This window comes from Rhinoraja longicauda, chromosome 3 (genome assembly GCF_053455715.1).
Source record: "Rhinoraja longicauda isolate Sanriku21f chromosome 3, sRhiLon1.1, whole genome shotgun sequence".
NCBI lineage: Eukaryota > Metazoa > Chordata > Chondrichthyes > Rajiformes > Arhynchobatidae > Rhinoraja > Rhinoraja longicauda.
In genome coordinates, this window is record NC_135955.1 from 15,850,429 (window position 1) to 15,862,716 (window position 12,288).

The 12,288-nt window shown below is 43.2% G+C and overlaps 1 protein-coding gene across 2 annotated transcripts in view; it reads right to left on the reverse strand.

The window, feature by feature from the left end:
- The window catches only part of galnt7 (UDP-N-acetyl-alpha-D-galactosamine: polypeptide N-acetylgalactosaminyltransferase 7), an 87,400-nt gene extending 78,895 nt beyond the window's left edge, over positions 1-8,505 (reverse strand). For both annotated transcript variants that reach the window (XM_078396862.1, XM_078396863.1), the window contains exon 1: positions 8,370-8,505. In XM_078396862.1, coding sequence (XP_078252988.1) covers positions 8,370-8,498 — 129 coding nt within the window. In that variant the 5' untranslated portion in view covers positions 8,499-8,505. The remainder of the gene's footprint in view (positions 1-8,369) is intronic.
- Positions 8,506-12,288: the final 3,783 nt, after the last annotated feature.

The following is a 12,288-nucleotide window of genomic DNA, read 5'->3' on the forward strand; positions in this document are numbered from 1 at the left end:
GAGTATGTCTCCACTACTAGCCACATCTTCCCATCTCCACCTCTAGCCACATCATCTCATCAGCTTTCAATACCATAGTCCCCACCAGACTGGCTGAGAAGCTGCTGGAACTGGGGCTTAGCACCCCTCTGTGTGCCTGGGTCCTGGACTTTCTCACGGCCAGGCCCCAAGTGGTCAGGATGGGAGAACACACATCTAGCCCCCTCACCCTGAACATAGGATCCCCCCAGGGTTGCGTCCTTAGCCCCCTTCTGTACTCCCTGTACACACATGACTGTGTGGCCAGGTTCAGCTCAAACTCCACCATCAAGTTTGCTGATGACACTGTGGTGGTGGGCCGGATCTCCGACAACGATGAAAAGGCCTACCGGGGAGGAGGTGGCTGATCTGGCACTCTGGTGTCAGGACAATAGCCTCCTCTTGAACGTCAAAAAAACGAAGGAGCCGATTGTGGACTTTAGAAGGGCTCAACATCCAAGGGCGTACACGCCACTGGAAATAAATGGGTCTACAGTAGATAGGGTGAGCAGTTTTAAATACCTGGGAGTCCACATCAAAGAGGATCTGACATGGGCAACACTGGTGGGTAAGGCAAAGCAGCATCTGTACCACCTTAGACAGCTGAGGAAATTCAGAGTGTCTCTGAGGATCCTTCATTGCTTCTACTCTGGGGCTGTGGAGAGCATCCTGTCTGGCAACATTACAGTCTGGTTTGGGAACAGCTCTGCCCAGGACAGGAAGGCCCTGCAGAGTAGTGCGTTCGGCAGAACGCACCATGGGAACTAAGTGTACAATAGACAATAGACAATAGACAATAGGTGCAGGAGTAGGCCATTCAGCCCTTCGAGCCAGCACCGCCATTCAATGCGATCATGGCTGATCACTATCAATCAGTACCCCGTTCCTGCCTTCTCCCCATACCCCCTCACTCCGCTATCCTTAAGAGCTCTATCCAGCTCTCTCTTGAAAGTGTAGTTGGGAAGATGCCCCCCTGCAGGACCTATACATCAGGAGGTGTAGATCGAGAGCAAGCAAGATTATGAGGGACCCCTGCCACCCCAGCAGCGGACTGTTCCAGCTGCTACGGTAACGCTGTGAAAATGGAGAGGATGAGACGGTTTCTTCCCACAGGCCATCAGGACTGTTAACTTTTATAACTCCAGGGACTAATTTTTGTCTTCTCTGTATTAACTTTAATTTATATGCTGTAACTGTAATTCTTTTTTTTTGTTGCACATTCCGCAGGCATTGCCACTTTTGGAAAATGTCAAGTTATGCACTTTGGTGGTCAAAAAAGAGAAGCAGAACATTTAAAAAATTGGTTATAAAATGGTTAATGGCGATATTCAAGCCTCCCTTAGTGTGTTTGTAAACAAGTCACTGTAGGCCAACATACAAATGTAGCAAGCAATCAGGAAGATTGCTTGGTATGTGGACCTTCATTGCATGGTTTTGAGTACAGGAATAAGGATACCTTACTAATATTACAGAGGACCTTGTAACACCTGGAATATTGTGTGCAGATTTGCATAAGTTTTTTCAGGCAAAGTTAGATAAACTTTTGATAAAGCAAGGGAGTGAAGAATGAAGTGTGAAGTTTTGGGTTACGGTCAGATCAGCCATGATCTAGTTAAATAGAGGGGCAAGCCCAAGGGGCCTAATACTGCTCCTAATTTTTTGTGTTTGCATGTAGGAACACACAAAGCAGGACGTAATTTGAAGCTCAACAATTGCTGCCAGTTCTTTTCAAATCAAACCAGTGACAAAAGTGAATAAAGGTAACTTTTACAAATTATCACTTTTGTGTTTTCAAATTATGTGTCTTCATATTATTTGAATTGTGTCTTCAACAATAGATAATACAAAAAGCATTTGTTCTCCAACGACAACACAAAAGAAGTAATCTCAAAAGGTTTTACTTCAGAAATTTCAGTTAACAGCTTCGCAATTGAAGATAACAATTATTTTAATTTTGTTTCTATTCTCATCATTCCCTCAATATTTTCTGCTTTATTTTCATGCAATGCTATTGAGCTCTGGATAAGACAACTTTCAAGAAATTCCTTGTTTGCACGCAGAATTAATTATTATTAGAAGCTATAACTCACTGACGGCATGCTATAATGAAATGCCATCTAGCAAGCGAAGAATTAAACAGGTCCTTCATTACTTGAAGGACAAAATAATTTAATTACTAGAAGGACAAAATAATTTTCCTGGCCACCATTTAAGCTGCAACAACCACCAGAAATAGATCACATAGCAATTGAATACAAATAAAACTGCAGATGCTGACTATAGTAAGTCTCTTGATAACCATGCACCCTTGAAATTTGTCAGTACTGAACTAGCAGATTTTCTGGACTTCGGGATGTTATTCACATTAATACCAAAACATATTTTATTTTACTTTTTTAGGGGTTCTGCGAGAATGCGATAGTTGCATGCCTATGAAGCCTCTTGTTATGAAAAATAGGTTTGTAAAAACAATTACAGGAAAGCTTTGTGAAAAAGGACCTTGAGAGGGAGCGGTGGGGGAATGGTGTCCGTTATTGCCAATATCATCATTGTATAAGGAGTAGATACAAATAACTGCAGTTGCTGGTTAATAGACAAAATTAAATAAAGTGCTAGACTAACTCAGCAGGTCAGGCAGTATCTCTGGAGAACATGGATGTTTCGGATAATAAAGAACCATTGACCATGCTTCTGTTTGTCAATTTGTAAAGTAGCTTTTAAGTGGTTCTCTAGTTACCAATCAAAATCATGTTGTAATCAATTGAACCAGTGTAATACAAATTACATTATATTCATTTCATGGTAGGGAATCACATGTTCTAGCAGAACCACCTAAAGTTGAAGGGTTCTGTGAGAAGCACTGTCTCAAAAAGGCAGCCAACATCATCAAGGATCCACACCACCCTGGCCACGCTCTCATTTCACTCCTGCTATCAGGAAGAAGGTTTAGGGGTCTGAAAATTGTTACGTCCAAGTTCAACAATAGGTTCTTCCCAACAACCATCAGGCTATTGAACACCATGACCTCCAACTAAACGCCGAACTACGAATTGTCTGGGTTGCACTAAGGACTTTGGGCTTTGTTTTCTTTTGGGCTTGTTATTTATTGAGCTTGTTTCTGTTTGTTTATTATAGTATCTATTGAGTACTGTGTTTATAAACCTGTTGTGTTGCGGCTGCAAGTAAGAATTTCATTCTTCTGTTTCAGGCCATAAGAAATCAAAACACTCTTGACTTAGAGTCGTACAGCATGGAAACAGGCCCTTCGGCCCAATCTGCCCATGCTGGCCAAGATACCCCATCTACTACGCTAGTCCAACCTGCCAGTGTTTTGGCCCTTTCCCTCGAAACCTTTCCTATCCATGCAACTGTCCAAATGTCTTTAAATGTTAAATAATGTAGTATATTAAATTCTCTTGGGAACTCAGTGATTTAAAAATTCTTCTGATTTTCTCACTTGTCAAGTACTGAAGAAGGATCATTGACCTGAAGTAGCAAATCTGCTTTCTTTTCCACAGTTCTTACTGAACCTGTCAGGTATCCCAACACTTCCTTTATCGAGCTGCTCAAGAGGGGAACACATGAGACAAGATGCTGGAATCTTAGGCAAAAAAACCCAAAAAGGAATTCAGCAGGCCAGGCGGCATCTATGGAGGGAAATGGACAGACAACGTTCCGGGTCGTGTGGGGTGAGAAGGGCCCTGGTTTGAAATGTCTGTCCTCTTTCCACTGATGCTGCCTGGCTTGTTAAGTTACTTTAGCAATTTTCTTTTGGTTTGAAGAAATTTGATTAATCCAAATGGAGATCATAGTTGCCTACAAAAGAACAGTGATCACACTTCAAACAAACCCACTGGCCAGAAGCAGTTTCTTAAGACTTTTCCCAAGAGCTATCATAATTAAAAACTGGTCCATTTTGAAATTGCAAAACTGATTCAAATTGCAGTATTCGATTTGATGGGATCATTCCCAAACTTTATTTCCATAAACCAGCAAATTATTTGAAGCAAGAAAAGTTTTCTCTGCATTGGACAGGTTTAATGATCCAATCTACACATTTCTCCCCAAGCATGAATTATGTCAAAGTAAAGACCTTAAAAAAGGAACCATCGATAGGCATTGTGTCAGTGAAAGTAAGAAAATTACTGCATTGTACCATAATGCAGACTCAAATTTAGCAGTATTTATTTGTACATTGCTCATGACTTCCATATTAAATAGTTTGTAGAAGAGACTTGACACAGTCCTTCACTGCACCACAGCAAGAATAGGAAAAAGCAATTTGCATTCGAGGTGCAACGATTAGAACTAGCAGTCCAAATCCACTGCTGGAAATGCTGAAAAGGTTTAAGCAAATGAACTCAGAAACCTATGTGCATCGACAACTAAGAGGAAAAGCAGAAATACATTGGATTGATTTGAAGTAGAAAGGCAGCAGCCAAGATTTAAATGCAAAATTTCTCACACCTGCAAGGATACAACTGCCTTTCTACAGAAGTAGATGAGCCATGCTGTAGTAGTGCTGAATCGCTTGTATCCAATAACTGAGGCCAGAATTATAGTAAAGTCTTGATACTGTCCCCAATTTAGGTAGCTTTTTATAATTTGAGCAAACCACTTTACACATTTAAAAAGGCCAGTAACACAAGGGCTCTGAAGATCGACACAAAATACTGGAGTAACTCAGCCGGACAGGCAGCATCTCTAGATAGAAGGAATGAGTGACGTTTCGGGGCTCTGTGTCTCCCTCGCCCCTGACTCTCAGTCTGACGAAGGGGTTCCACCTGAAACGTCACCTATTGAGTTACTCCAGCATTTTGTGCCTATCTTTGATGTAAGCCAGCAGCTGCAGTTCCTTCCTACACACTTCACGTGGGTACATCCAGGATTCCTCAACATTTACTCTCAATCTAAAGATTGCTATCTGCTTTTTCAGTTTTTGTGTTTTATTCACATTGTTTTTATTTCTGCAGCTTACTCAGATTACCCACCCAGGGCATTACTTACATGGTGACCACTAGGATAGAATGAAATCAAACGACTAAGACACCATGCCATCATTACAAAAGTACTGGAATTTGCTACTGTGACAAGTCAATTGAGTCATAGATTCATACAGCATGAAAACAGGTCCTTCAGCCCAACTAGCCCATGCTGACCAAGATGCCCTATTTACACTAGTCCCATCTGCCTGCTTCATGTAAAATATTTTAAACAAGTAGTGCAATAATAAGTAAGATTTTGGAACTATGTTACTCACTACTGACAGCAAGGTAGATTCCGAATCTCATTAGTGCAGATGCGAATCTTAAGTTTTCTGTATCGTTCATGGACAGATCGCACGCAAGGACAAAAAAGAGCAGCAGATACACTCTACACGGCCCTTCAATCCGGCAGCATTCTTCACTGTGCTGTCTACTACTTGAACTCATCACCGACATTCGCCATGGTCATGTTAATATGATACTGATGCATTTGACTTTGCTGGCTCCTATATCCCTGAGGCCTCTGAAAACGCATGGTAAGGCTCCAGTGGTGAACAGGCTCAGGTGATAAAGTGCCGAGGCAAAAGTGGGGCTGATTATTCTAGCCTGTCAAAGTTGTCGAGGAATTTAATGAATTTTAAAATATCTTGGACATTCAGATAGTTTGGTTCGGTTCAATTTAGAGACATAGCAAGGAAACAGGCCCTTCGGCCCACCAAGCCCACACCGACATTAATCACCCGTTCAAACTAGTTCTATGTTATCCCACTTTCTTTTCCACTATCGACACACAGCAATTTACAGAGAGCAATTAACCTATAAACCTGCACGTCGTGGTCACATGGAGAACGTGAAAACTCCAGAGGTCAGGATCAAACTCGGGTCTCTGGCTCTGTGAGGCAGCAGCTCTATCCGCTGTGCCACTGTGCATATAAACATGATTTTTCTAACTTTTAAAATAATAATTTTCCAGCTCTATCTCAAGAAATATGATGTGCTCGATCCTACGTTAGATATGATAACGGGTGGCACAGCGGTAGAGTTGCTGCTTTACAGCGAATGCAGCGCCGGAGACTCAGGTTCGATCCTGACTACGGGCGCCGTCTGTACAGATTTTGTACGTTCTCCCCGTGACCTGCGTGGGTTTTCTCCGAGATATTCGGTTTCCTCCCACACTCCAAAGACGTACAGGTATGTAGGTTAATTGACTGGGTAAATGTAAAAATTGTCCCTAGTGTGTGTAGGATTAGTGTTAATGTGCGGGGATCGCTGGGCGGCGCGGACTCGGTGGGCCGAAGGGCCTGTTTCCGCGTTGTATCTCTAAATCTAAAATTTGACCAAGCACATAACCAGAGATAAAAAGATGGGAGAGCTGCTGGAGGAACTCAGTGAGTCAGGCAGCATCTGTGGAGGGAAATGGCCAATTGACTTTAAGAGAGGACTCTTCATCTAAACTGGAAGAGTAGAGGGGAAGTAGTCATTATAAAGAGGTGATGGGGGGAAGCTAGCAAACAGTAGGTCTCAGTCTGAAGAAGGGTCTTGACCCAAAACGTCACCCATTCCTTCTATATAGAGATGTTGCCTGTCCCGCTGAGTTATTCCAGCAGTTTGTGTCCATCTTCAGTTTAAACCAGCATCTGCAGTTCTTTCCTACACATTTTGTCTGCTCCACTGCAAAATCTCCTCAAGGTATACCTACATTGAAGAAGTTCTCCTCATCTCTCCAACAAGTTCTGCAACATCCTCTCTCACTGCTCCCCCTCTGTGATTCTTGTTTCCATACCTTACACTTGCTTATCTCCGCATCTTCCTCTCCCCAGAGTCTGAAGAAGGGTCTCGACCCAAAACATCACCCATTCTTTCTATCCAGAGACGCTGCCTGAATTACTCCAGCATTTTGTGCCTATCTTCAGTTTAAACCAGCATCTGCAGTTCCTTCCAACACAGATTCCAGCATCAGTAGTCTCTTCTGTCTACCCCTAGTCACAATCTCTGTGGCACACCATGGCTAATGTGGTATTATCTTGCAAAAGTGACTATTGAATGGCAACATACAAGTACTCAGTAGCATGCAGATTAAAAAAGCAGCATTTACCCAAACCCTAAAGATTTAAAAATTCAAATGAACAGTGGAAATGTCTCAAAAAAGCTGGTGATGCATGGTTACATCTGAGAATAACCATTGGTCAGTATTTCAAATCTTTCTTTCCACAATTAATGCTATGGATTATCGACTGACAGGTTTATCACTGCATTGTCATGAAATGACAATAGCTCATGCCTAAACAGAATGTAAATTTACAATTTTATAAGGGTGAGAAAAAAAGAATAAGTATGGCAAAACAAGACTTCTAAAAAGTGCCAAATATGAGAAAGGAGAATGGAAGGGTTGGCTGCCTAAAGTTATAATTAAATCAAATGCAGCAGACTGTACTGCCTTCTACTGTCTATCACAGTGAATTTCTCCAAAATAATTTGGAGCAGAACCCAATAGTGTCCTCTGCTGGGACTGGAGACAAGAAAAGTCTGTAACTTTCATCTGAATGGGATGATGCATTACTCTCAAGGGTTCAAAATTAATGGGCATGAGTGCAGCTTAAAGAACAGGGCGAGGCTAGCAAAAAGAACAGGGCGAGGCTAGCAAAAAGAATAAATTCACAGCAACTCTCAAAACTTATCCATTGGGTGTGTATTGAAACAAAATTATTCAAATAGCTTTCTGGTAAGTCCTCTTCATCAGGGGGACACATGTACAAAGCATATCTAGGGGAAGAGCTGGGTGGGGATTTATTATATTTTCACACTTCTAACCTAACCTAACCTTTTCCTAACAAGGTCAGCCCCATTTTAAAGCTGGAAAGAGAGCAAAAGGAACTGCACACGTGAAACAAAACTAAACCAGTACAAGATGCAAGACGTTGACAGTTGTCTGGAAGACATCCTCTCCTTACCCATGAAGGGAAAACTCGAGACCAGTCATATCCTGGGCCCGAGGCCTGCTCTCTCTGACTTGATTCTAACCCGGTATTTTTGCGAGCAATTCCTCAAATAATAAAAGGAATCGGAAGCTGGGATTTGAAGTGGAGGGGGAATTGATTGGGAAGCGGGTGTGGAGAGAGGGTGGGGGAGGGAGGATGAGGTGGTTGAGGAGGAGGATGATGAGGTTAAGGAGGATGAGTAGTAGTGGGAGTCTCGCGCTCTTCCTCGACCTCGGGCATCGCGGGGGGGGGGGGGGACCCCCCGGGGGCCGTCTCCGTCTCCATGGCAACGGGTGCCTTTAAAGGGCCGCAGGCTCCACCTCGGGCCTCCTCTCCCCCCCCCACCCCCCTCCCCTCACAAAACAAACCAAACCTCCCCACCACTCACCATCTGCCGAGCGAAGGGGTCGCCATCCTCGCCTTGCGTCGACAGCAGCCTGGACCAGAGCGCCACCAGAGCCAGGAAAGTGCCAACGATCAGCAGGCTGCGTAAGAGGAAGCCCAGTTTCACCCTCATCGTCCCTTGCCGAATATCTCCCCCCCTCTCACACACTCCGCACAACTTCAGCCGACCTCCCCCTCCTCCCCTCCCCCTCCCCGTCTCCCTGCACAAGTTCAACTTTCCCCAATGGGTCTCCACTCTCGGATAAATCCTTCCCTCGACCGTGCAGGGTTGAGCAAAACGAAACCTGTAAATCCCAGTGTGCACTTGAAGGTATTTTCCACAAAAAAACAGTCAAATAATTTAAAATATCTGTGTGTAAAAAAAATAAGGACTTATTTTTTTCTCTCCCTCCCTCTCTCTCTCTCTCTCTCTCTCTCTCTCTCTCTGTGTCTCTCTTTCTGTTTTGATCGTCTTCCTACTTAGAGCAGCTTTCACGCACTGCTGCCCTCTCTAGCTCTCTGGCAACATGTGCACCGCCCCTTTCCTCTCCTTCCTTCCTTCCTTCCCCACCCCTCCCCTCTCTCTTTCTTTCTCTGTCTCACTTCTTCCTTCCCTCTTCCTTTCTCCCCCCTCCCCGCCGCTTGTTCCGTTAATTACGTTTGATTCGATCAGTTCTGCTTCAGTTAGTGAGACAACCTTCGAAGAGGAAGAGTGTGCTTTTAAAAATAGATCCAAGTTCTTTCACTTGGAGTCCAAGAACACAACAACTTTTAACTGTGATTAAATGTTCTGGGAAAATTCAGGTGGTTTGTTTCATATTTTAACACTCTTATTATTTTGTTTAGACATGAAAAAGATTCCAACACCTGACTGCTCAGACTATAAATAACTTTTATACTAGAATTTCACTGGTTCACCAATAACTGGGTGAATTTTTTTCCCCCTGATCTTGGGTCAACGTGCCAAAAGCTTTTTTTTAGATATATATAAATGACATTAACTTTAACGTAGATGGGTCGGTTAGTACGTTTGCAGACGACACCAAAACTGGTGGAGTGAGTAAAGCTGTCAATGTTTTTCAGCGAGATGTAGATCAACTACAGAAATGGGCAGAGAAATTGCATTAAATGCTTGAGTTTAATACGAACAAGTGTGAGGTGTCTCACTTTGGGAGGTCAAATATAAGGGGAAAGTATACAGTTATTGGCAAGACCCAAAAACTGCATTGCAGTTTGTTGGTCATTATTTTAAGAGTATTTGAGTATAGGAACAAGGATGACTTTTTGCAATACCGTCTGGAGTTTTGTGTAGAGATTTTCTGAGGTAGAATGCTCTGAGGTAGGTGCAGGTCGGTCACCCTTAGACTTAACTACATATTTCCTTGGAAGCTAAATTTAAAATCAGAACCAAAGCTCCAATCTTCCCTCAAAACTGAAATCCCATCCCTCCATGCTTTGAGCACTAAATCATTTGATATTGATAAAGGAATGTCATCCTACTTGCCACAATTATCTTTTATACTCTGGCTGCAAATTCTCCAAACTCTTGACCTCATGTATTCAGGCTCAATCCCATTGGGTATCTGGAACCATCTGAGTCTTAGGCATTGAACACCCAGCCTCATATTACAATCTTCTCAGCCTGACTTTTCTGTTACATGATCTCCATTCCCTGCCCAATTCACTGATGGCTGCACCCAATCTTAAAAAAACAGTCCTCCTTTAAGGCTCACCATTCCTCTCCTTGTCAGTCATTTACCTTGCTCTTGCATCAAAATTGAGCACTGATCTTGGCAGCTGCCACCCCCCCCCCCCCTCCTCCTCCTCACTCAACACTTGCATGTGCATGGGCACCTCCTGTCCCAGAGCCTGCCCTGATCCAAAGCAGTACATATTTTATTATGGAAAAGTACAATGCCCTTTCAGGAGTTACATAGGATTGGGTACTATTACACTTTGTAGCAGCATGACTGAAACAATTGTTAGCACTCCACTGTAATGCCTGTCTAATGCACCCATTTTGATGTAATAGCATTTCTAGGTTAATGTGCCCCGATGACCTGAATCTGATGTTCATGTCTTGCACAATTGAAGGCTGAACTGATTACACATTTGATGACACCATACTCAACGACCATTGTTAAGCTTTTTTCTAGCGTGTGAACATACAGAGCAACAAATTATGATTAGATCCAATTTTAGATCCATCAGTATTTGTTTGTGTGTAATAACACAAAATAGTAAATACATTACACTTCTGATTTTTGATTATTCTTTCTAACCCTTTATGCCTGAGTACTTTGCAGCACTCTGTTCCAAACATTCTTGCTCTGAATCAGAAGATGAAAACATTACTCCAGAGATTTCTGGAGGTAATTCAGGCTGACAGTCCTATGCAAGGCTGAATGCATGCTGCACTGTCTAAGGTGAGTTATTAAACCAAGGCTTTGTTCTGTTTCAGAGGGATATGCAGCTATGTAAATCATTGGTTAGACTTCACTTGGAGTATTGTGTATAATTCAATAGACAATAGACAATAGGTGCAGGAGGAGGCCATTCGGCCCTTCGAGCCAGCACCGCCATTCAATGTGATCATGGCTGATCATTCTCATCAGTACCCCGTTCCTGCCTTCTCCCCATACCCCCTGACTCCGCTGTCCTTAAGAGCTCTATCCAGCTCTCTCTTGAATGCATTCAGAGAATTGGCCTCCACTGCCTTCTGAGGCAGAGAATTCCACAGATTCACAACTCTCTGACTGAAAAGGTTTTTCCTCATCTCAGTTCTAAATGGCCTACCCCTTATTCTTAAACTGTGGCCCCTTGTTCTGGACTCCCCCAACATTGGGAACATGTTTCCTGCCTCTAACGTGTCCAACCCCTTAATAATCTTATACGTTTCGATAAGATCTCCTCTCATCCTTCTAAATTCTAGTGTATACAAGCCTAGTCGCTCCAGTCTTTCAACATATGATAGTCCCGCCATTCCAGGAATTAACCTAGTAAACCTACGCTGCACGCCCTCAATAGCAAGAATATCCTTCCTCAAATTTGGAGACCAAAGCTGCACACAGTACTCCAGGTGCGGTCTCACTAGGGCCCTGTACAACTGCAGAAGGACCTCTTTGCTCCTATACTCAACTCCTCTTGTTATGAAGGCCAACATTCCAAATTCTGGTCACAGCACCACAGATTGTGGTTGCAATAGAGAGAATGCAGAAGTTAATTGCTGCGGTGTTGTTTGGAATGGGTGGCCTGTAGTTTTAAGTAGGTTGGCTGGGTTCATTCTCACTGGAACGTAGAGGGCTGAGAGTTGATATTACAGAGGCTTATAAAATTATGAGGGAGAATTTGAATATTTTTCACTGGGCAGGGAAGACTAGAAATATGGGGCACAGGTTTAAGGTGTGAACAAACAGAACATAGAACAGTACAGCACTGGAGTGGGCCCTTCAGCCCACAATGTTTATGCTGTACAAGATGCGTAGCTGAACATCTCATTTGCCTGCAAGTGATCCATATCCCTCCAATGTCTGCATATCCACGTGCCTATCTAAAAGCTACTTAAATGCCACAACTGCCTCTACCACCACCCCAAGCAATGCTTCCCATCCTCTGTGTGTAAAGAAAAAACTTGCCCTGCACATCTCCATTATATTTTCCCCCTTTCACCTCATAGCTATGCCTTCAGTGTTGAACATTTCCACCCTGGGGGGAAAAAGGTTCTGGCTGTCTCTCCTCTGCACCCATTCCAAAGCTTCCACATCCTTCCTGTAATGGGACGACCAGAACTGCATGTAATGCTCCAAATGCGGCCTAACCAAAGTCCTATAGAGCTGCATCAATACTTCCTGACTCTTGTATTCAATGCCCTTAGCATTGAAGGCAAGCATACCATATGCCTTCTTTATCACCTTTTCTACTAG